Source organism: Pituophis catenifer, unplaced genomic scaffold (genome assembly GCF_029215685.1).
Source record: "Pituophis catenifer annectens isolate HBS135680 unplaced genomic scaffold, rPitCat1.0.hap2 SCAF_1, whole genome shotgun sequence".
NCBI classification, from domain to species: domain Eukaryota; kingdom Metazoa; phylum Chordata; class Lepidosauria; order Squamata; family Colubridae; genus Pituophis; species Pituophis catenifer.
The window spans coordinates 179,855,885-179,876,983 of NW_027256881.1; the positions used below are offsets into that span (position 1 = coordinate 179,855,885).

At 38.8% G+C, this 21,099-nt stretch overlaps 1 protein-coding gene across 1 annotated transcript in view; it reads left to right on the top strand.

Moving 5' to 3' along the window:
* The window catches only part of WDR12 (WD repeat domain 12), a 28,707-nt gene extending 10,161 nt beyond the window's left edge, over window positions 1-18,546 (top strand). Inside the window, exons 4-14 of the mRNA XM_070956808.1 lie at window positions 2,978-3,084; window positions 4,381-4,496; window positions 5,629-5,783; window positions 6,842-6,887; window positions 7,806-7,897; window positions 8,413-8,553; window positions 8,661-8,766; window positions 11,667-11,799; window positions 12,514-12,586; window positions 17,369-17,448; window positions 17,725-18,546. Coding sequence (XP_070812909.1) covers window positions 2,978-3,084; window positions 4,381-4,496; window positions 5,629-5,783; window positions 6,842-6,887; window positions 7,806-7,897; window positions 8,413-8,553; window positions 8,661-8,766; window positions 11,667-11,799; window positions 12,514-12,586; window positions 17,369-17,446 — 1,047 coding nt within the window. The 3' untranslated portion in view covers window positions 17,447-17,448; window positions 17,725-18,546. The remainder of the gene's footprint in view (window positions 1-2,977; window positions 3,085-4,380; window positions 4,497-5,628; window positions 5,784-6,841; window positions 6,888-7,805; window positions 7,898-8,412; window positions 8,554-8,660; window positions 8,767-11,666; window positions 11,800-12,513; window positions 12,587-17,368; window positions 17,449-17,724) is intronic.
* The last annotated feature ends 2,553 nt before the right edge of the window (window positions 18,547-21,099 follow it).

Sequence of the window (21,099 nt, forward strand, 5' to 3'; positions counted from 1 at the left end):
TGGTACAGTCTCTGTAATTCGATATTTTCCCTTTATTTCCAGCTCCTTCTGCTTATCCTGTATCATTCCTGAAGATGTTAAATTCATGTTCAACCTATTTTGATAAAATTCTTCCGCTCTTTCAATAGTATCTAACTGATATCTTTCTCCTTGATGTCTCAGTATAATACCAACTGGGGCATTCCACCTATATGAGATATTTCTCTTTTTTAACTCAGACACCAGAAAACCAAATTTCTTCCTTTCTGCTAATATCTTAGGTGGGAGTTCCTTGTAGATCCATATTTTTCTTCCATACAATTGCAAATTAGAATTAAAGGAATTTTGCACAATATTATTCCTAATTTCCTTGTCCGTAAAATAAATCACCACATCTCTAGGCAGTTGCCTTTGCTTAGCAATCCAGGAATTTATTCTGAAAACTCTGTCAATCCTACAAAACACTTCGTCAGGTTGAACCTTTAAAATCCCAGCTAGAATTTCAGAAGATATTTTCCTTAAATCATCTCTATTATTTTCCTGCAAACCTCTCAGTCTTATCGCATATTCTGTAAAATTATGTTGAACCATTAGAACCTCTTTTTCAATCCTCTGTTGCAGATTTTCTACATTACCAGACTTTTGGTCAGCATCCATTTTAGGTTTTTCTTCTGAGCTATTATCCTGAATGTTTATCAAATCATTTTCAATTTTTTGAATTCTATTGTCCAATTTATCTTGAATTTCATCCATTTTAGACTCTAGTAAATTAGTATTTGTATCCAACTGTATTATAAATTCTGAAAAACCATTAACCACTTTTAAAATTTTTTGCTCCAAAAAGTCAAACTTAGATTTTACCAGTTCTTTAATTTCCTGCTTAAATTCTTCAAGATGCTGATTCACAATCTCATCCCTTCTTTCAATCTCCTCTAAGAGAAATTCTATTATATTAAAATCAGGTTTCTGAGACTGAAGAGTTAAAACTTGTTCCTTTAAATTGTGGGTGAGGGAATTCCCCCCCCCCTTCTTGTTTATCTGACTTTGTAAGTCTCAGTGCCATGTTTCCGCCCAGGCAGGCTTTGTTAAAAAGAAAAAAAAAGAAAAAAAAACAAGAAAAAAGACTTCTTTCCAGTCAACAACAATATCAAGTCTCCAAAAAAAGAAAGAAAAACACAGGAGCGAGGTTTTGTCTACAAATGTAGCCAGTGGTATTTATTCCGCTACATTGTAATAATAGAAAACGGAAGGACTTTTCCTTTCTGCCTCTTCTCCAGCTGCTGCAAGCGCCATTTTAAAAAACTTTTTTCCCCTCCTTTCCTTTCCTCTTTTCTCTTAAGTTATTTTTTATTTTTAAAAGATAAGTAAAATACTTGCGGTTCAGTATTACAGATCCAGCTCACATTTTCTTTAAGTAATCTGTTAGATTCACAGGCTTGCTCTTGACGCCTGGCTCTGCATTAGCAGAGGTCTCCCAAAGCCCGGAGCGACGGCTGGGGATATGGGGCATCTCATCCGCTCTGTCCCAAAAGAAAAAGAAAAACTTTTGGGACTCTGCAGAGAGTTCTACCCACCCCTGCCGGCTCTATCTCCGTTTCCTCATGGAAACGGAGTTTTTTCGAGCCGCCGTTCCGTTGTGAAGGCGGCTCTGACAGGCAGTGGAAGCTGACGATCCCAAAGGAACGTCTGACGGCGGCCAGCAGCAAACAGGAAGTCCAATTATTTTAATTTTTAATCATTGTTGTGTCTTGTGTTTTTAAATTGGCTGTACACCGCCCTGAAGGGAGAAGGGTGGTATAGAAATAAAATAATAATAATAATAATAATAATAATTATTATTATTATTATTATTATTATTATTATTATTATTATTATTATACAGGTATAAGACTAAAACACTACAGGTGATCCTCAGTTATTGACATCTCATTCAGTGACTGCTTGAGGTTGTGATGGCATTGAATTAGTGGTACTTACAGTTGGTCCCCAAAGTTACAGTTGTCCACAGTATCCCCGCAATCATGTGGTTGTGTTCCAGCCACTTGGCAACCAGCTCAGTATTCCATGGTCATGTGATTGTAACTTGCAATCTTCCCTGCTGGTTTTCCACAAGCAAAGTCAATGGGGAAGCCAACAGGAAGTCTAAAATGAGTTTTTGCTTAACAGTAGTAACTGGATACTGTTCCAGTGCCTATTACCATTTTTAAGGAAAGACTGTGTGTATTTTATTTTGAAAGGGTAAGACTCAGTCTCATGTGAATAGATTGAACATGTCTAGCAGCAGAGTTCCTACCTGCCCATACTTAGGATCATCCGGACCTATACAAAAGTGTCCCCCAACTATCTGGAGCATATTTGGAAGGAAGGGGAAAAAAATCAGATCTATTCCCTTGTACCTGTTATGATGATGGAAGACAAAACTGGATACAAACAACATTTGTTCAACTTTTCCCAAACTCAAAATCACTGTAATGAAAAGTGAATGACCTAGATAGGGTCTAGATAGATAGCTTCATCCAGGTGCCCGGGCAGTTGTGGTGCCACCACACTCTCAACAACCTTCGCCACAAAACGAAGTTACTTTTTTTAAGGTTATATATTTAACTGTATTTTTGACCACTAGAAACTTTATATTACTATTCTGATTCTAACTCAGCAATGTCCACCATGGAATTGACAGGTTCTAGAATTCAAATGCAATGGATGAGCGAATGGGCAGTGGCATGTTGATTTGGAAGTATGTTCCCTTGGTTCCATTGAACCGTGGCAAGGGACAGTAAATGACAAGGCTGGGGAACTTGTCGTTTTCTAGATTATGATGATAAAAGGTCCCAGCATTCCTAAGCATTGGCCATGTTGATTAGGATTGATGGGATTTAGTTAATACAGCAACATGTTTTCCATTCCTAGGAAGTGGGATTATAGGCTTAATCCCTCATCTCCTAGATTTTGTTTTATAGTACAGTAGTTGATTTTTCTTTCTTTCTTCCGCGTACAGGAAGATGTAGTAGAAATTGAATATGTAGAGAAGTATACAGCACCCCAGCCTGAAGAATGCATGCTACATGATGACTGGATCAGTTCCATTGAAGCTACAGAAGAATGGTAAGATATTTTTAAATTAGCTTTCGGCTCTTTTTGATTTCTAATTATCCATTTTTCCTTGTCCCTTTCTCTCTTCTGTATATCAATAGTTTAGGAATGAGATGCTCTTATTAGCTATATTAGTATTGTCATTGTCCTTTGCCAAAAGTTTTTTAAATCAGTTTTCAGTTTAATTTCTCTGAGGGACTATTGCTTCTTTCAGAAATTCTTATAATCCATCTTCTTTCCCTACATCGGGGTTTTAGGTAAGTGATGCATTCAATGAGAGTTTATTCTACGCTAATATAGCAAGGCAACATAAGAAAATTTCTATTATTTAGACATTTCATTGCTATTTAGAAATAACAGTGAAATTGAGCAGTGCGGTGGCCTAGAGGTAGAGCTCTCAGCTGTGAATTTGATCCTAGATAGCAGCAGATATTTCTCTCTCTGGACACAGCTGTGAACTCCATGTAGGCATCAGGAAGGGCATCCGGCCAATAAATGCTTGAACTCCGTTTAGTTGCCCCGACTCCACTCTGATGCAAGAGATTACCAGGTCATTAAAATAAAAAAAAAATGAAGCAGTGAAATTAAATGGCATCACCAATAAGGTTAAAATTGTTTTTCCAGATATACCACTGGTATCGTAGAAAAAGTTGAGGCCTTAAAAGTAAGGGTAGAAAGCTTAAATTACAATAAGCTCCTTCCATTCTTTTCAGACAAATCCCAAAAATGACTGTACTGTAGTTTTAAATTGAGTGGATACATTAGGCATGCATGTTATGTTAGTGGCTTTTTTTCTCACAGAATGATTGGCAAAATAAAAGATGATTGCTTTTTTTGCCATGTTTTTCTTTTTTTTACATAAATTAATGGGAAAATGAATAGGTATGGGTGGAGTTGGTAGTAAATTTTCAGATTTACTTGTAATAGCCAAGTTCTTGCCTGCCTTAAATTGTTTTTGGTAACAAATCAGAAATATGGAATTTCTAAACAGTGCAAAAGGTGTTTGAACCTCATAAACACCTTGACATGGCATTCACATGTAAACTGTAATGATTGCTATAGGGCTATATGGACAATAAGAATTATTGGGGAATAGCTATATTTTTCTAGAAAAAAATGGAATGGTGGTTGCTTTGAACTATGCACAGTGTTTATAACTCATTACCAGTCACATCTTGGCAGTACATTTACAAAAATACGGCTTTGTATAGAATCTGAAAGTTCTTTGTAGTAGGTATAATTGAAATTTTTATAGGCAAAACTCCTGTGCACACCTTCAAAAATGTTCTTTACTTCTGACTTCCATAGGATCTTGACTGGTTCCTATGATCAGACTTCCCGGATTTGGTCAGTAGAAGGCAAACCTATCATGACTCTTGCTGGGCATGTAGATGTGGTAAAAGATGTAGCTTGGGTTAAAAAAGGTAAGTAAAATTCATTATCTGTAGGGGAAAACAGATTTTGTCAAAAATCTTGTGATAGACTTTTATTACAGTCAGCTCAGGGGGGTTTTGTTGCTGTTTTGATTTCCACTAGGTGATGACTGTTTCTTTGTTGTTAAATCTTCAGTTGTTTTTTTAAAAAATTCTTTCACATTTGTTAAGGATTTTTTTGGAAAAAAGATCTGCAGCATTCACATCTTTCACAGATTTGACTGGGCTGTGTTACCTTTGTCCTGGTGTTGTTTACATGCAGGAACAATAGTGCAAGAGGCTTCAGACTTCTGCTTACCTGACGTCATGACGTTTCTCCTGGCCTCTCCTGTTTTGAGAGACAATTCATGAAACTGGGGAAAGGGGGGAAGCGTTTACGTTATTTAAGGCGGAGCTACATGCTATTTTAAAATGCTTAAAAATGTGGCTTTATTTTTACTCTAGATTTAGTGAAAAGGACCCAGTTATGACCCAGCTTTAGTATAAAAGAGGATGTTTGACTGGCTTTTATCCTTCAGCTATGCTTCTGACATAGATGTGGATATGGCAATGGGGCTGTACCTGTAATTTACAGCATCAGAAAGTGTTGTGTTCTTAGTAGTATAAGTTTATGCAACATTGATCCATGTTGGTATTTCAGCAAGATGCAGAGGAATATAGTAGCTGGATTCCGTAAGTTTACTGAAAAGTAAAATAAAAAGCAACCAGATTTTAAAGCAACATCTAGATTTCACCTTTAGAAACATAGGCAATCTCTCTCCTAAGGGCTTGTCCTTCAAGGGCTAAGAGGAGCTGTATGACCTAACAGGCAGGTCAAATGTTTCTCAGAATCCCATATATTCCTATTACTTTTTCAGACAGATAATACTTATATAGGATTATTGGTTCATACAATAGTAATCACTACTTATGGATTGCCACTGATCTTCATATTCCTTAAAATGTATGTATTATATTTCCTTTAGGTGTAGTGGAGTGTCCCATTTTAAATACCCTAAATCTGATTATGGTTTTGCTGTACAGTTTTGCTTTTTTATCCTATTCTGAGCTAGAGTGAAATTAGAAGATTGGTTTGGGAAATGCTCAGTATACATTTATTTCTATTATTGCCTGTATTCTTCAGACAGCTTGTCATGCTTGCTGCTCAGTGCCTCTATGGACCAGACTATCTTGCTCTGGGAATGGAACGTGGAAAGGAACAAAGTGAGAGCTCTTCATAGCTGCAGGGGACACGCAGGAAGCGTAGAATCAGTAGCTGTGGATAGCTCAAGGACCAAAGTAAGTTATATGCCTTCCTCCTCTGCTCTCGTGTTCTAAAAAGTAGACAGATGTGTTGTACTGTAAGTACTACTGCAGTTCTTTTGAACATTCAGATTAAAACCTCATAACATGGCCTTGTCAGGCTCTGAAAACTAAAAAAGACAGATTGTGATTCTTGTGAGCACATTTCTTTATTGCTCCTCACTTACAGACAGAAATCATGCCAAACTAAAGCAGACTACTTGCACCATAAATCATACATCCCGGGAACTATTAGGGAGGACTCATCTGCATCCTCTTTCTCTCACACAAGCTATCTAAACTACATTGTCTCTTGCTCTTCTGGAATGTACTCCTACCCTCCTGGGAATCTAGGTAACATTCCATCACAAGTCTTGTAAGATGATGATTTGCATTGGCTCTCTAATTGTTTTTAAATAACATCAGTTATAATTGCCAAGAGCTTTAAATGCATTTGCTTCTGAGTTTTTAATGAAATACAGATGTTTAAAGTTTGCAAAAACTGATGGATTAGGACTAGATGGGTGTAGGTTCAGGTAGGGGAAAGGAGGGATATATATATCGAACAAATAACATATGCTGGTTTTATGTCCTCCATTTCTTTCATCCTTAAATTTCTAGGGATTCCTATCATCATGTATGAATTGCATTGTTATTTGTTGATGACACTAAAGTCTCTTAATCTGAGTTGGAGTTGGATTAGTGAAATAATGGGGGCAGCAGTGTTGGGGAACATAGTGGCAGCAGAGATTTTACATTTTAAGACCATGAAGATCCTGGAGGTTTCTATATATTCAGTGTTTTTGGAATCACTGAGAATATTTTTCTGCCACTGATGGACAATGTCTGGAAGTAATTGGAACTTCAGCTTCTCTGCTGCTGCTGCTGCTGCTGCAACTCTACCAGGGCAGGTTGGACAAGTGGGGAGAGCTGATAATGAGCACTTTCCTTGGATTCAGTGCAAATCTGGTTTGAACACAAGCATATTAATTTAGGCTGGAATCAGATCAAATCAGATATTTATCTTTTTATTCAAATGTTGTGCTTTTTATTAGTTTTGCAGTGGCTCCTGGGATAAAATGCTGAAGATATGGTCTGCAGGTAAGAGAAATATTTTAGATACAAGAATTCTTTTTTCCCACAAGTCACCCCTTCAGCATACACATCTTCCTAACAGTTGTGAATGTACTTCCATCGTGCAAAAATGCTGCGTTTGTTATCTACAGACAATTCCAAATGTAGCATTTTAGTGCAAAATTGTAGATTACTACACATAGGGTGCTACTTTTGACTCTATAGCTGCAAAGTATGAAACAGGCATATATATATATATATATAAATGGCACATCTTGTAAAGCATATGATAAGCCAATTTCATGCTGAGAAGACTGAATAAATGGAATTCAACTTTCGTTCCATCCCGTTTAATCTCATTTGTACAATAAAGAAATGAAGACTAGACTTTTTCATTCCACGAAGGTTGTTAGCAAGGTGAATTTTATGACTAAATATTTTTTTTATTATCTGGTTAGACTGAAGATATCAAGAGATAGAACATTTCTGGGCAAAACAAGTTGGTCTTTTTCAAGATTTGAATTATCCTTTACATTCCATAAAGTTGAGAACAGTGCATAAGAAAATGATAATAGGTACCGTGTTTCCCCGAAAATAAGACCCTGTCTTATATTTTTTTGAACCCTGAAATAAGCGCTTGGCCTTATTGCCATGTGCTCAAAAGCCTGATTGGGTTTATTATCAGGGAATGTCTTATTTTGGGGAAAATAGGGTGGGTAGGTAGACAGACATGGACAGACAGACAGAATGCCTGCTCAACAACATCCAAGAAAAGATCCAGATCGCTTCTCTCCTTCCATTTCTTGCAATGAGCTTTGAAAATGTGTTGAAATCCAAGAGATAAAAAATAACTTATAGCTAATTTAGGCTATTTATGTTTATTTGAGATTATGAGTGTGTGATTATTGACCTCCCTGTTTTTGTCTTATCTCATTTTCATTTCAGTGCCTGCTGATGAAGAGGATGAAGCAGAAATGGAGGATGTAGTAAACAGACCAAGGAAAAAGCAAAAAACTGAGCAGCTGGGACTAACAAGAGTAAGAAAGGAATGAGTGGAGTCAGACTTGGCCTGACAGTCTTTCATGTGGGCAGTTGTCAGGGTTGATGACTGATAGTGATGCCCCACCACCACCGACCTTTACTTCAAAATGAAATTTGCTGTAGCTGTCTATTATCTTAATACTTCCCAAAGAGCTTTTTATCAAAAGTTCAGTTTTGTTTGCCAGTATTTCACATGACATGCTCTATTCACAATTCACTTCAATAACTGAACTCCCAAGGAATGTAACTACAACTAAGACGTGCCAAGGTTCTACTCAGCTGCTCATATACCAATATGTTCTGCTAATGCTTTCTAAAGCAACATCTCTCTCAAGCTCTTAGAAAATTCCATGTTACTTGGCAACATTATGGAAGTTTTTTGCCATTGTCTTCTACTGGGACGCTCTAGTTCACTTCCTCAGTCTAGTTTTTAATTGATAATCAGAGTTTTCCATTTTTAAGAAACCCAGTGTTACCCATTTTTTAATTGGTCTTTATTCCTCATGTCTAGACTCCCGTTGCAACCCTCTCTGGTCATACAGAATCCGTGTCTTCCGTACTTTGGTCAGATACAGATGAAATCTGCAGTGCTTCATGGGACCACACCATTAAAATTTGGGATGTTGAAACTGGAAGCTTTAAATCCACTTTGGTAAATGCCACTTTAACATGACTTCTCTGCATTTAATTTGTTTATTTTTTTTCCAAAAGGGGATTTCTGTAAAATGCTACTTATCACATTTTTGTATTGTATCGTAGACAGGAAACAAAGTGTTTAATTCAATAGCCTACTCACCCCTTTGTCGGCGTATAGCCTCCGGGAGCACTGACAGACACATTCGGTTATGGGACCCTCGGAGCAAAGGTGAGTAGAAGTGAATATATATTTATGAGATTTTTTTCAGTGCCTTGATTTTTCAAGTTTAAGTCACTCATTTACTGAGTTGAGTAATTGACTTAGCATTGTACAGAGTTCATGTGCTTTCTAATAAAGCTTTATTCCTTGAATAATAATGTGGCATTCTTGATGTGGCAGAAAAGTAATGGCCACGTCTCGCCTTCTTGGCCCCTTCTTGCAAACGCAGTGATAGAGGACATACTTTACATGCAGAAGATCCTAGCATCTCCAGATCAAAGAGTCAGGGTTGGGATGATGGGAAATATCTCTACTTGATTCCTTGCAACATTTCTGCTAGTCATACCATGTTAGTAAAGCTGATATGGCAGTTTCCCCTATCTCTCCTGATGGCCAATAGGTGTCCTGTTTCCACAGTCGTATCAATATCATGACACTTTAGTTTAACAATCTAGTTTACATTTTGAAGGAAGTTATTTAACTCATGAGTGGCTGAACTCTGGAAAGGTGGCCACCAATAGCACAGGTAAGGCTGTGTTAGGATTATTTATTCCCCTACCATTCTCTGTCTAGCTGAGATGCCATCTGTCCTCTACCCTGTGTTAGTTACTTGGCTGTAAGAATAACTTTAGGAAATAGAAGAAAGAGCTGCAACTTAGGCAACCATCTAATAAGCAAAATTTGAGTCCAAAGAAGGAAGGGAGCGGAGTAATGATCTCAGAAGGGTCCTAGTTCTCTGGAAAGTAAAAGAAGAGAGGGGAGAGGTGCTTTCACACTGCAAGTTTCTATTACAGTAGCCTTACAATAAAGGTAATACTATTACTTAACATTTTGGTTTCCTGTCTGGACTACCTTGAAGTGACAGTGGTGTGGACCTTCGAGTTAATGTTGGCTACTGGTGACTATTGACGGGTCCCTGAAATTTTCTTGGCAACATTTTTGAAAATAGTTTGGTGCAATGTCTTTATAGAGCTGTGTGATGGTATGTGGGAAACATCTTGAGCAATAGGCAAAAAAGATGCTGCCTAGGGAATGGTCAGATAAGAAAAGGCATAGCCCACAGCTGGATAGTGGGCACAGCAAAAGGCTCAAAAGGGACCCTCCCTAATTTCTTGGGCTGTAAAAGAAATGGTAGGAGAATTGTACCTCCAGACTTGCAAGATTGATATCAGTAATGTAATGGAACATGAGAATGACCATAATAAAAGGGAGCTGAGGGGGTGGAGAGGGATGCTGCCTAGGGAATGATTAGATAAAAGGATTAGTCGCCCAGAACTAAGTATCGTATTTTTCAGAGTATAAGGCGCTCCGAAGTATAATACACACCTTCGTTTTGGGGGAGGAAAATAAATTTTAAAACATCTGCCTCTTCCTACCAGCATCCATCGGTATTCATCTGAATAACATCCTGTCAGTGTGAGAGGGAGTTGAGGGCTGTTTGGAAACTGAAACAGTATTTGCTATGTGAGCAACAAGGAAAGAGACAGCAAGGAATCTGGGCATGGCTTAAGTCAATTGTTCTAAAGCTGCATGCTGTGCTGGTCTCTGAAACTAAAACTGAAACTGAAACTCCTCTCCTCTGCTTGTGTTTTGCTTGCTGCTGCAAACTCTGACAGTCCTTGCAGCAAATAGCAAACAGCCAGGTCAGCTTCAGCACATTATTCTGCCTGATTCAGCACCAGCACTGATTGGTGGGTTGATTGGCCTCCTGGAATACCCCCAATCAGCTGTTTCAGGCTGCAGAGATTGCCATAGACTATCACCTCCTCCGTGCCTCGCATTTTTGGCTACATTCGGTGTATAAGACGCACCCAATATTCACCCTCTTTTGGGGGGGAAGGTGTGTCTTATACTCTGAAAAATACGGTAATGGGCAGAGAAAGAAACTTTAAAGAGATCCACCCTAATTATTCAAGTGATAAAATGAGACTGTAGGAGATTTGTACTTTCAGGCTTTAAGATTTTGTTACTGTAGCCTTAAAATAAAGTAGATTTAGCTCATCATTGGGTTTTTTTTCCTGTTTGGTGTACTTGGGAGGCTAATAGCAGACAGGAAACCAACCAGATGAGATAATTCTGCTTTACTCTAAGGCAGAGGTGTCAAACCAGATCCACAGGGTGCTTAAATCTGGTCTGCAGGGCTGGCCTGGAAATAGCAAAGGACCGGCCCTTGGTGCCTCTGGCAGCCAAAACATTTTCGGCCTGAAGGGCCTCCTGGAGCACTCTGCCGACCAAAATGGGTTGCGGGAGGAGCCACGCAGGGCTCCCCCGTGCCCCTTTTTGGCCGGCAGGGTGCTGCAGGAGGCATCCATCCCATCTCCCCACCACCACCACCCCAGCCAGCCCGCACAGGACAACTACAATGCTGATCTGGCCCTCAAAGAAATCCAGTTTGATACCCCTGCTCTAAGGCTATAATACAACAACCACGCAAGTCTGAATATACAAATCTGCCATCTCCTTTACTGCTCAAGAAACTAAGGAGGGCTTTCGAAACCTCTTGCCCCTCCCCCTATCCAGCAAGGGAGTTATGCATTCTGTGAGAGAGAATAATTCTGACATTCCGCTAGGCGGTATCTCTCCTCTCCCAAGGTCTTTCCCATATATCATTACAAGTTGAAAGAGAATGGCTGTCACCACTTGGCTGAGTGCCTCGGACAGGACTAGAATTCAGCTTTCTCCATCCATAGTCCAGCTTCACTACACCAAATTGCCTGTCAACGTCTACCTTAGCAAACTAAAATCAGAACCCTACAAAGGTGTATAGGCTTTTATATTTTTGGCATTTTTTCCCCCAAAAAGACCATTACAAGCTTCTGTGTCAAATATACATTTATCTTGGCTTCTTTTCAGTAACTAAATTAGGTGTCATATTGTACCTTATGGCTATTGAATCTGTCTTGTTTCAGATGGCTCTTTGGTGTTACTTTCTCTCACCTCACATACTGGCTGGGTGACTTCAGTGAAATGGTCTCCTACTCATGAGCAGCAACTTATCTCTGGTTCTTTAGATAACATTGTCAAACTCTGGGATACTAGGAGGTAAGATAAAATCTGAAGTTCTCATTTGTTGTATTTTATATATGATTTCAGATTACTGTATGACATGCAAAATAAAGAACTGCAGCTTTAAGGTTTTGGAAGTTCTTGCTTTAAAATATACTCATTGGTTGATAAATCTTACTTCACAGATACTCTTAGTGTGCCATTAGATCTGAACATGCAAGTGAATTTTGCAAATTTTGCCTTCAAATTCTCTACCAGAAAGCACTTACAGTACATGAAGTTGTCAGCCACTCGGAGTCGGGTGACTGTGAGATGGGCAGCGTATAAATTAAATAAATAAAGTGATATAATCACTTTAACTTGTGAATACTGTAGAGCCCAACATATTTTTTTAATTTGAATTTAGTACTGAAGCACTTGCAAGGCTATCATATCATGCCTGGTCTTGAAAAAGCTACATGGTACATGGGAAATTGGGGGGGAAAAACATAGAAAAGAAAATGGCGTATCTTTATGAACATGATCAGGAGTCAAGATCAACTTAAGTAAGATTTTTGTTTCATCTCAGATGGATGGACAGTATGTGTGTTCTGGTAGATTTACATTTAAAGAAAAAGAAAATAGAGAAAGAGGAGTTGGAGACAAAATGGATTGAGAAGGAACTTTGTTTCAGTAAAGAACCATCAGAGTTATCCCACTTAAGTAACAACACAACACTAAAACTGGCTTTAATAATCTATATCTCATCAGTTGCAAAGCTCCTCTTTATGACTTGGCGGCTCATGAAGACAAAGTTTTCTGTGTGGAGTGGACCGAAGCTGGGGTAAGAATTGATATTTCAAGAAAGTATAGAATCTGATGAAAACAGAGAACAGAGCTAATGTTTAACTCTGCATCACATAAAATATTCCAGGACTGTTGTCAGCATCTTCTGTTCACGTGAACGTGTAAACTTGTGTGTGTACAGAGACAGATGTCAGAACAGGTATGAGACATGCAGGAATCAGGTGTGGGCACTGAAAATCTTTAATTATGGAAATAGGTACTTCTTACTTCTCAGGAGAAGGTATTATAGCCACTATCCAAACTCACAAAAGGACACTTAAAATTGATTGAAATTACTGTTAATGTTAAAAGGTACAGAAGTTAGTATTGCATATGTAAATTCACATGAATCTTACATGAATGCATGGATATGTATAAATGCCACAAAAGGGAAAATAGCCCAGGCATAAAGAGTCAGTTTTCTTAGGGCTAGGATTCCACTTGTTTTTAAAGTCAAGTAACGTAATACCTCAGATGGTTGGATCAGACATTGCAATCTATTAGGAGTTGGTGGTTGGAGGATTTAAGTCTTCAAGAGACTTAAGGCATTCCTGTTTTTCTTAATGCCTCCAAACTAGGGAGAATAAAGACAATTTGTTGTTTTAGAATGAAGCAACTTCTTAAATTCTCCAAGATTACCTCAAAGGGTTAAGATTACCTAAACCCCAGGAATCTTCTATAAAAATAAGAGGCAGTTACCATAACAGAGAAAGCAAACTTCCTGACTCCCATCATATGACAGTGTTTGATTGTTGGGACATAGAACATACTTATTTTATAGCATGGGTGTCAAACTCGCTCCGTCACATGATGTTTTGCGATGTTTTTTCCCTTTGCGGAGCTGGGGTGGGCGTAGACTGTGTGTGACGCATTGGGCCCACAGGCCGTCAGTTTGACACCCCTGCTTTATAGGATTGTACAGGATGGGTCAGAGGTAGGTAATTCCTCAAATAGCAAAGTCCTATGCCATGAAAGCCTTTTTTTTTAAATAGTAATTTTATGGAAGATTGAAATTACAATGATACCATGAAAGTCTGCACAGGTAGTCCTTGACTTACAACAGTTCATGTAGTAACCATTTAAAGTTACAACGTCATTGAAAAAAGTGACTTAGGACCATTTTTCACACTTATGACCATTGCAGCATCCATGTGGTCATGTGATCAAAATTCAGATGCTTGGCAACTGACTCATATTTATGATGGTTGCAGTGCCTCAGGGTCATATGATCACCTTGACAAAGCAAAGGCAATGGGGAAACCAGATTCATTTAACAACTGTATTACAAACTTAACAACTACAGTGATTCACTTAACAACTGTGGCAAGAAAAATGGGACACCGTGGTGGTTTTAAAGGAGCTGGTATCTGAAAGCCAAGTAAGTGGTCACTAGTGAAGCTTGTGGAGCAGCAATGTTATATGGGCATATCACAGCATCCACATCATCATTCACATCCTCCATTTTGGACCAGCTGTGGCTTCCCAGTGGTTTTCTGGGGCAGCCCTGGCTACAGCACATTGCAGTAGTCATCCTGTGCGGTGATTAGTGTGTGAATGACCAGTGCAAAGGCCTCCCTGGCCACAGCTGTCATTTGTTCTTTGAGCATAAATTGTGAGTGTAGAAAAACTCAGATTGCCCACAAGGCCCAAATGGGGATATGTAACCCCACCCAGAAAATTTTTGGGATTGGGGGCTCAAATATTAAAGCCACTCAGTCTTGTTAGGGTTGAGCCTGAGTCAGTTCCTCTCCATTCAAACTTTTACACCTACCAGACACTTGAACAAGATTTTGACAGCATTGTTGTCAACCCCAAACCAATAGATGACTCACACAGAGCCTCATGTAGCTAATATTAAACAGAAAAGGTAAAAGTGTTAAGACTTGAAACACTCCATAAGTTAGGGGCTTCAGTCTCAACCCCTCCTACCCCAGTTGATTAGAACAGTACTGCCCACAAAGAAAGGGAGAGAAGCACTGCCATACCATGCTGCCCCCCCCCCCCCAATCCTTACAGATGGTCCAGAAGGACACCATGGCCAACTAAAAGCCACTGAGGGGTTAGGGAGAATGAGGATGGCAGCACCACTCCATCCCAACTCTGGATAATCTTTTTTCCAAAAGGGCCATCTGGAGCTGTAGCCCAGCCACTTCTTAAAAAGGACAATTGAAGACAGGATAGAAATTTTCCACACTGTCGGATCCAGCAATAGCTTTTTCAGCAGGAAGTGCACTGGGCTTCTTTCAAGGCAGACAGAACCCCCCCTTCCCTCAAAGAGGCTGACGCTGCTGCATGGATCCAATCGCATATCACCTCCCTAGCGGCCTTGACAAGCCAGGAGGGACATGGATGTCGTAAACAAATGATTGAGCTTGCGGTCCCAAGGGCCCTGTCCTCTTCCTCAATCTCATCCCAAGCTATTAGACGTATAAATATTTAGAATTCATTTTTCTTCAAAACTAAAACAACTGAACCCAGAGGTAGTTATGTTAATAAAAAGTGGCTGAGGAAAAAGATAGTAAACGAACTGAGTTTCAACAAATCCAAATTATTTATTTCCTTCTCATTCTTATATCCAGGTTGGGTTGGGTTTGTTGTTGTTGTTGTTGTTGTTGTTGTTGTTTTTTGCATTGTGATTCAACTAATTTTGTAGAAAGATCCCTTTGCAAAATTCCCAAGCAGCTGCAGCCCCTTCACCACCCATTCTAACAAAATAAGCTAAGCCTTTTAGTGTCGGGTTTATAGGACAATTAGATAACATTATTTTTACTTTATAGGGTAGGCTCTATGCATGAATTCTCATCTCTTTAGTTTTAGATAGACCAAAGGTTAGTTCAGAATGTCCTGATTAAAAGAGCATAATGTGATTTGTTTCATTTTTGCTTAAATGTAATACGAATGTGGCCATTCTACATTGCAAATTACTGTTACTCATGTAGGCATTTATTTATTTATTTGCTTAGTAAAACTGCCCTTCTGTTTACGGTTTAACATTTAGGAATCAAACCATGATGGTTTACTTAGCAAGTCTTGTTAAACAGTCACTCCTCATGTGAACTGAGTATGACACAAGGGATTGTTTAACAAGACTTACTAAATAAACCATCATGGCTTGATTCCTAGATTGCATTGCTGTTTCCACGAAGGTGTCCTTAAATATACCTAGAAGCTCCAGCTGATCCAGAATGCAGCAGTGTAGATAGTGATAGGCATGCTTTGGTATGCATGTGGAACATTTCTGCTTTGTCAGTTGCATTGGTTATTGGCATGTATCTGGATCCAATTCAAGGTGCTGGTTATGACCTATAAAGCCCTACATAGCCTATCTGTCTTCCATGGTATCAGGCTGGCTGGTTCAATATAAAAGAGTTGGCATACTGAGGCCTTTCAATTAATCAGTGTCATCTCCTGGGAACCAGGAAGTGTGCCTTCTCTGCAGTGAGGTTCCTCCTCCTGTCTGTGTGGTTGCTATTCTGATGGCATCTGGAAAGCCTTAAACACCTGGCTATTCTTCCAGGCCTTGCTTAGGGTATTGGGAGATCCTGTCAGATTGTGTGGAGGTGTGGTTATCTAGACTCACTTTTGGTTCTTGTTTTTTTTTTATTCTTATTTATTTTATAATCATTGTATTGTACTCTGTACAATACTTTTCTGTATTTCAATTTTTCAATTTCAATTTAATTCAATTTATATGCTGCCCCTCTCCGAAGACTCAGGGCGGCTCACAATATATTTAAAATCCTAATAAAAAACATTTAAAAATTAAAAACATTAAAGCTCATACCATACCATTCATATCTGTACTGTACACAGCCCAGAGCAGGGGTGAAATGCTCCCGGTTTGGACCGAATCGCCCGATCCAGTAGCGATGGTGGCGGATAGTTCAGAAAACTGTTAGCAAAAATCTCCCCCCCACACCCCATGCCCAGCTGAGTCATCAGAGGCTGTTTTTTGTTTTTTTTTTAAAGCATTTTTTTCTACAACTTCTTCGGCTGAAAAAATGCTTTTAAAAGTAAAAAAAAAAAAGCCTCTGATAAGCGCGCGGCTCAGCTGGGATCGTCAGAGGCTTTTACAAGCATTTTTTCTACAACCTCTCCTGCCGAAGAGGTTGTAGAAAAAATGTTTTTAAAAGTTTTGTTTTTTTTTAAAGTTGACCATGCCCACCCAGTCATATTACCACGCCCACCCAAGCCATGCCCATAGAACCGGTAGTAACAAATTTTACATTTCACAACTGGCCCAGAGTTAATTTGGAGTTGAGTGGTTCCTATGTTATGTTAATTATTTTTATTAAATTAAATTGATGCATTTTGTTAAAACATGTTAATCTAGTCAACATCATGATACAAAACTGAGCTGGAGTTGCATGAACAAGAAACAGAACATGACTACGCAATTATAAATATTATTGGATATAAAGATGCTTCTTTTTCAAGTACAGGAGTAGAGACTTTCCAGGGATTCACTACATTTTGAATCATGATGCTGTTTTGTTTTGTTTTTTCTCATGGCTTTGAAGATCTTACTCTGATAATATAATAATCAAACATGAGAACATTTTTCTATGTTTTTTTCCATATTAGGGATAATGCTGTTAGGAGAATATTTCCTGCTATTTGGAAATTATTGAGAAACAAAAGTCACGGTGATTTTTTATTATTTAAATAATACACTTTTCATGGACTTTCGTACCTTTCATTTTTATCCCTTTTGATTGGAAAAACAATTAGTTTGTAATAGTGTCTTATTATAATTTGATCCTCTCCCCCTCTGTTACAGCTGCTGCTGAGTGGTGGAGCAGACAACAAACTATATTGCTACAGATATCAATCAACCATTTCAGATGTTGGAGCATGAAAGTGAGTGAGAGGGCAGTTAAAGCAAAAACTCTTCCCCTGGAATCTACAGCTACCTTGTTTACTACATATGTAGAAAATGGGTTGTTTAATAGCTAGTCAAATCATGGGTTAGACCCCAAAGTTCTTGTGAGTTCAACACTGCCTTTTAAAGAGGTGTTGTTTGTCCATTCCTTCTTTCTTTTCCCATTAGACTCTAGGGATTTTCCAGACAGTGTGGGAAGTGACCTAGGGGTTAGTAATGATGAATTGATAAAATTTCTTCTCTTCTCCTTCTAGGGAGGATTTTGCTAGATCTACATCTCATATATGAACAGAAAGTGGCCTGCTATTTGTAGAAAGGATGTTCTGGAGCCAGTCAAATGTGTATTCTTGTGGCATGCAGCAAAATTCATTGCCTTGTCTTTCTTCAGGGTTGAAATTGCTGTCCTTGTATTTAAAGCTTTTTTAATGTACATATATGAACTGTACAAAAAAAATTAACCACTTAAAACATATTGGATTTCAGTATAGTATTTATGTCAGTTAATCTTATTTTGTGCAACTATATTTAAGTGTTTCAGTTCATTATCGTTTTCAGCTTCCCAAACCATTTGAGAAGAAATGTCAAATTAAATTGGAAATCTGTTTATTGCAGATGGCTAGTCGCGATTCTATAAAATGTATGGTTTTAAGAATTTTTAATTAAATAAATACATTTACCTTTGAGAAGAGATGATAAGATGAAATCCATGGTTATTGGGGGAGGGGGGGAGAGGGAGAAGTGGAGGTGGAGGCTTCCATTTCAGCTGACTTATGAGGAGAAACTGGAATCAGGACATTGTCAGTCTTGCTCTTGGTTAAGACATTTCCTACTGATAGCCCCAAAGTTTTCACTAGTATATTACTGTACCTTGGATATCTATTTGAGGACTTATTTGATGGATTGAATTTGAAACATGGTCCTCCAAGAACCGATTTGAAAATTTCTTCTGACTTCATGGACATTCTCTGAATATCATCCTTAAGGGACTGGAGAGTTAGCTGCAGAGGCTGGATGTGATAATACATACCTCTGTTCATATTTCTTTCTGATAGCGCCTTGCACTATATAAATGCCTTTTCCTCTTCTGGTCAAAACTTAATAAAGTCTTGAATTTTTTACGACTGTTCCTTGATTATCTGTGTAATGTTCAGCAAAGTACCTATTCTTCAACACCCAAGAGCAGTTGCTTTGAAGGGAGTTTTGTGATGTGCCAGTTGGGCCTTTCTAAAGTCCTGGGCAACATTTTGCATGGATTCCTTGGCCTCTTGCCTTTGACTTTGTGACTGGGTGCTAATATTTACCAGTGTAAGTGCACCTTTAGAGACAGCAGAAGTTTCCATTTCAACTGAAAACTCTTTAACAAGCAGCAGCATTTGTAAAAGACTCGCACTTTGGGTCATGGAGAAAGTGGGGTGGGGGTTGAGTATGCTTCTCATTGCTTTAAAAAGTGTTTTTTAAAATAACATTTTATTAATTTATCAAAATATAAAATACAGAAATACAAAGAAAAGTGAAAATAATGGTAAAATAAGGGAGGGAAAGGAAGAAACATGTAGGATAGAGGGGAGAAACCAAAAAAAGAAGAAAATTTTATGGAAGGATACCAGGCAGCTCATAACATTTCTTTGTAAATTTTCATCATGTTTCATTCAAGAGCTTGTGCAGAGGGCTCCAGCCTCCTTATTTTTCTCCATAATGAAAACACTGGTAATTAAACTGAGCTGAGAGGGTTGATCAGCCAAAGTCACACAGTAAGTATATTTCCATGGCCAAGGATTGATTTGAAGCAGCATCCCCCTCATGTCAGTCCAGCACCCAAATCACATTATATTAGTTCTCAAAGAGTTTTCTCTGTCCAGATTTAGCACCACAGCCTGATGTAAATACAGGTACAACCATTCATATACTGATCATTCAAAGTTACAACCGCACTGAAAGAGCTACAGTAATTTGCTGTCCTTGGTAACCTTTATATTTGGTTTGCAACTGGGTGCTTAGTCCTAGTCAGCATGATCTCTTTATATGTATTCTTTTTCTGTTTATAAGCTATCGAGGAGTCAGGCATATTTCAAATTGGATATAGGAAAAATAATTTATCCGTATAGATGTACTGGAATACTTGGGAAAGAATGAAGTAATGATGTCAGTTTGGATATTGGTGTCAATACTGAGAAAAGGCTAATTATTACTTTGTACATAATGCTGTGCTTATGGAGAAAATAGGTGTCAGCCACTGCGCTTCCTATCTCTGTCCTATGAGATATTCCTGCATGTCTGTTGTTTCAGGAGAACTTGCAATCCCACTGCACAAGAAACAGCCATTTTTGCTGCATTTAGGACTAACCCCTACTTAATGAACAACTAGGGCTTCTGCTTAATTCTCCATGCCTCCTTGCAGCAGGCTTTATATGCAACATGATTCAATTGAAGTCTCCTTCAGCAAGTGGATATTATGTTAAGAGTTATTCCTAGTCACCGGGGATGGCAGCAAGAGGTCTAATCCAGGGGTGGGTTCTAAAATGTTTTACTACTGGTTCTGTGCGCGTGGCTTATTTTGTGGGTGTGGCTTGATGGTCATGTGACAATTATTTAGGATTTAGCAGAGGTACTGGTCTACCAGGCTTTTAACTGCTTGCAGAGCTGTACCAGTCTACTCATTTGTTTTTGGAGGCACCGCTCTACCCATTTGTTTTTGGAGGCACCGGTCTACTCATTTGTTTTTGGAGGCACTGGTCTACTCATTTGTTTTTGGAGGCACCGGTCTACCCATTTATTTTTGCAGGCACCAGTCTACCACCACACTGCCTTTTAACACTGATCAGCTGTAGGGCCGCCTTTTGAAGCCCCGCGGCAAGAATTTAAACAGTTTTTTTCCTTCTAGCCGATCAGCTGGGACTCAAGAGGCAGCAATAGATTGGGGGTGGGACCAAATAAAAGGTAAGAATAACGGAGAGGGCAGGAGGGCCCAGCTCCCGAACAAAGAGAACCAGTTCAGTGATGTCATATCGTCACCGCTACCGGCTCCGTGGAACCGGGCCGAACCAGGAGGAACCCACCACTGGTCTAATCCTAGCTGGGTATATAACATGGAATCTTCCAGCTAAGCATATTTCTTGGTTAGAGTACAAAAATGGGATAATTCCTTTTCTACAGTGGGTGGGGAGCATCTACAGCTAGTCCAATGTGCCTTTCATTTTCAACAGCCTATTTTTATTCCATCTGGTGACTGTGAAACCTGAGATTCATCAGGAGTCACACTTTACACTTAAATGGAATACAGGGTTATTTTTGAGCCCTCTGCAGCATTGAATGTTACTATGTACTAAGCTTGTATCTCCCAAAGGATGCTTTTTTTTTCCCCAAGGGGAAAAATAACCTCATTCCTCTGCACAATATATTGATTGGAATGGGAGAAGAAAGGAGCAGTTAGGGTTGGACATTGTTTCTACTTTTTTCCCCAATTTCTAGAGCAAAGTTTTCTGAATATTGGGGAGGAACGGTATTGTCTTGACAGATTGGGGAGGCTGACTCAGCTTGTATCTGTTGAGCATATTTCATCTTCCAAATAGTATTAATTAAGCAAAAAGTATAAAATGACATTTAGGATTTGGTATGTATAACTTTCATCA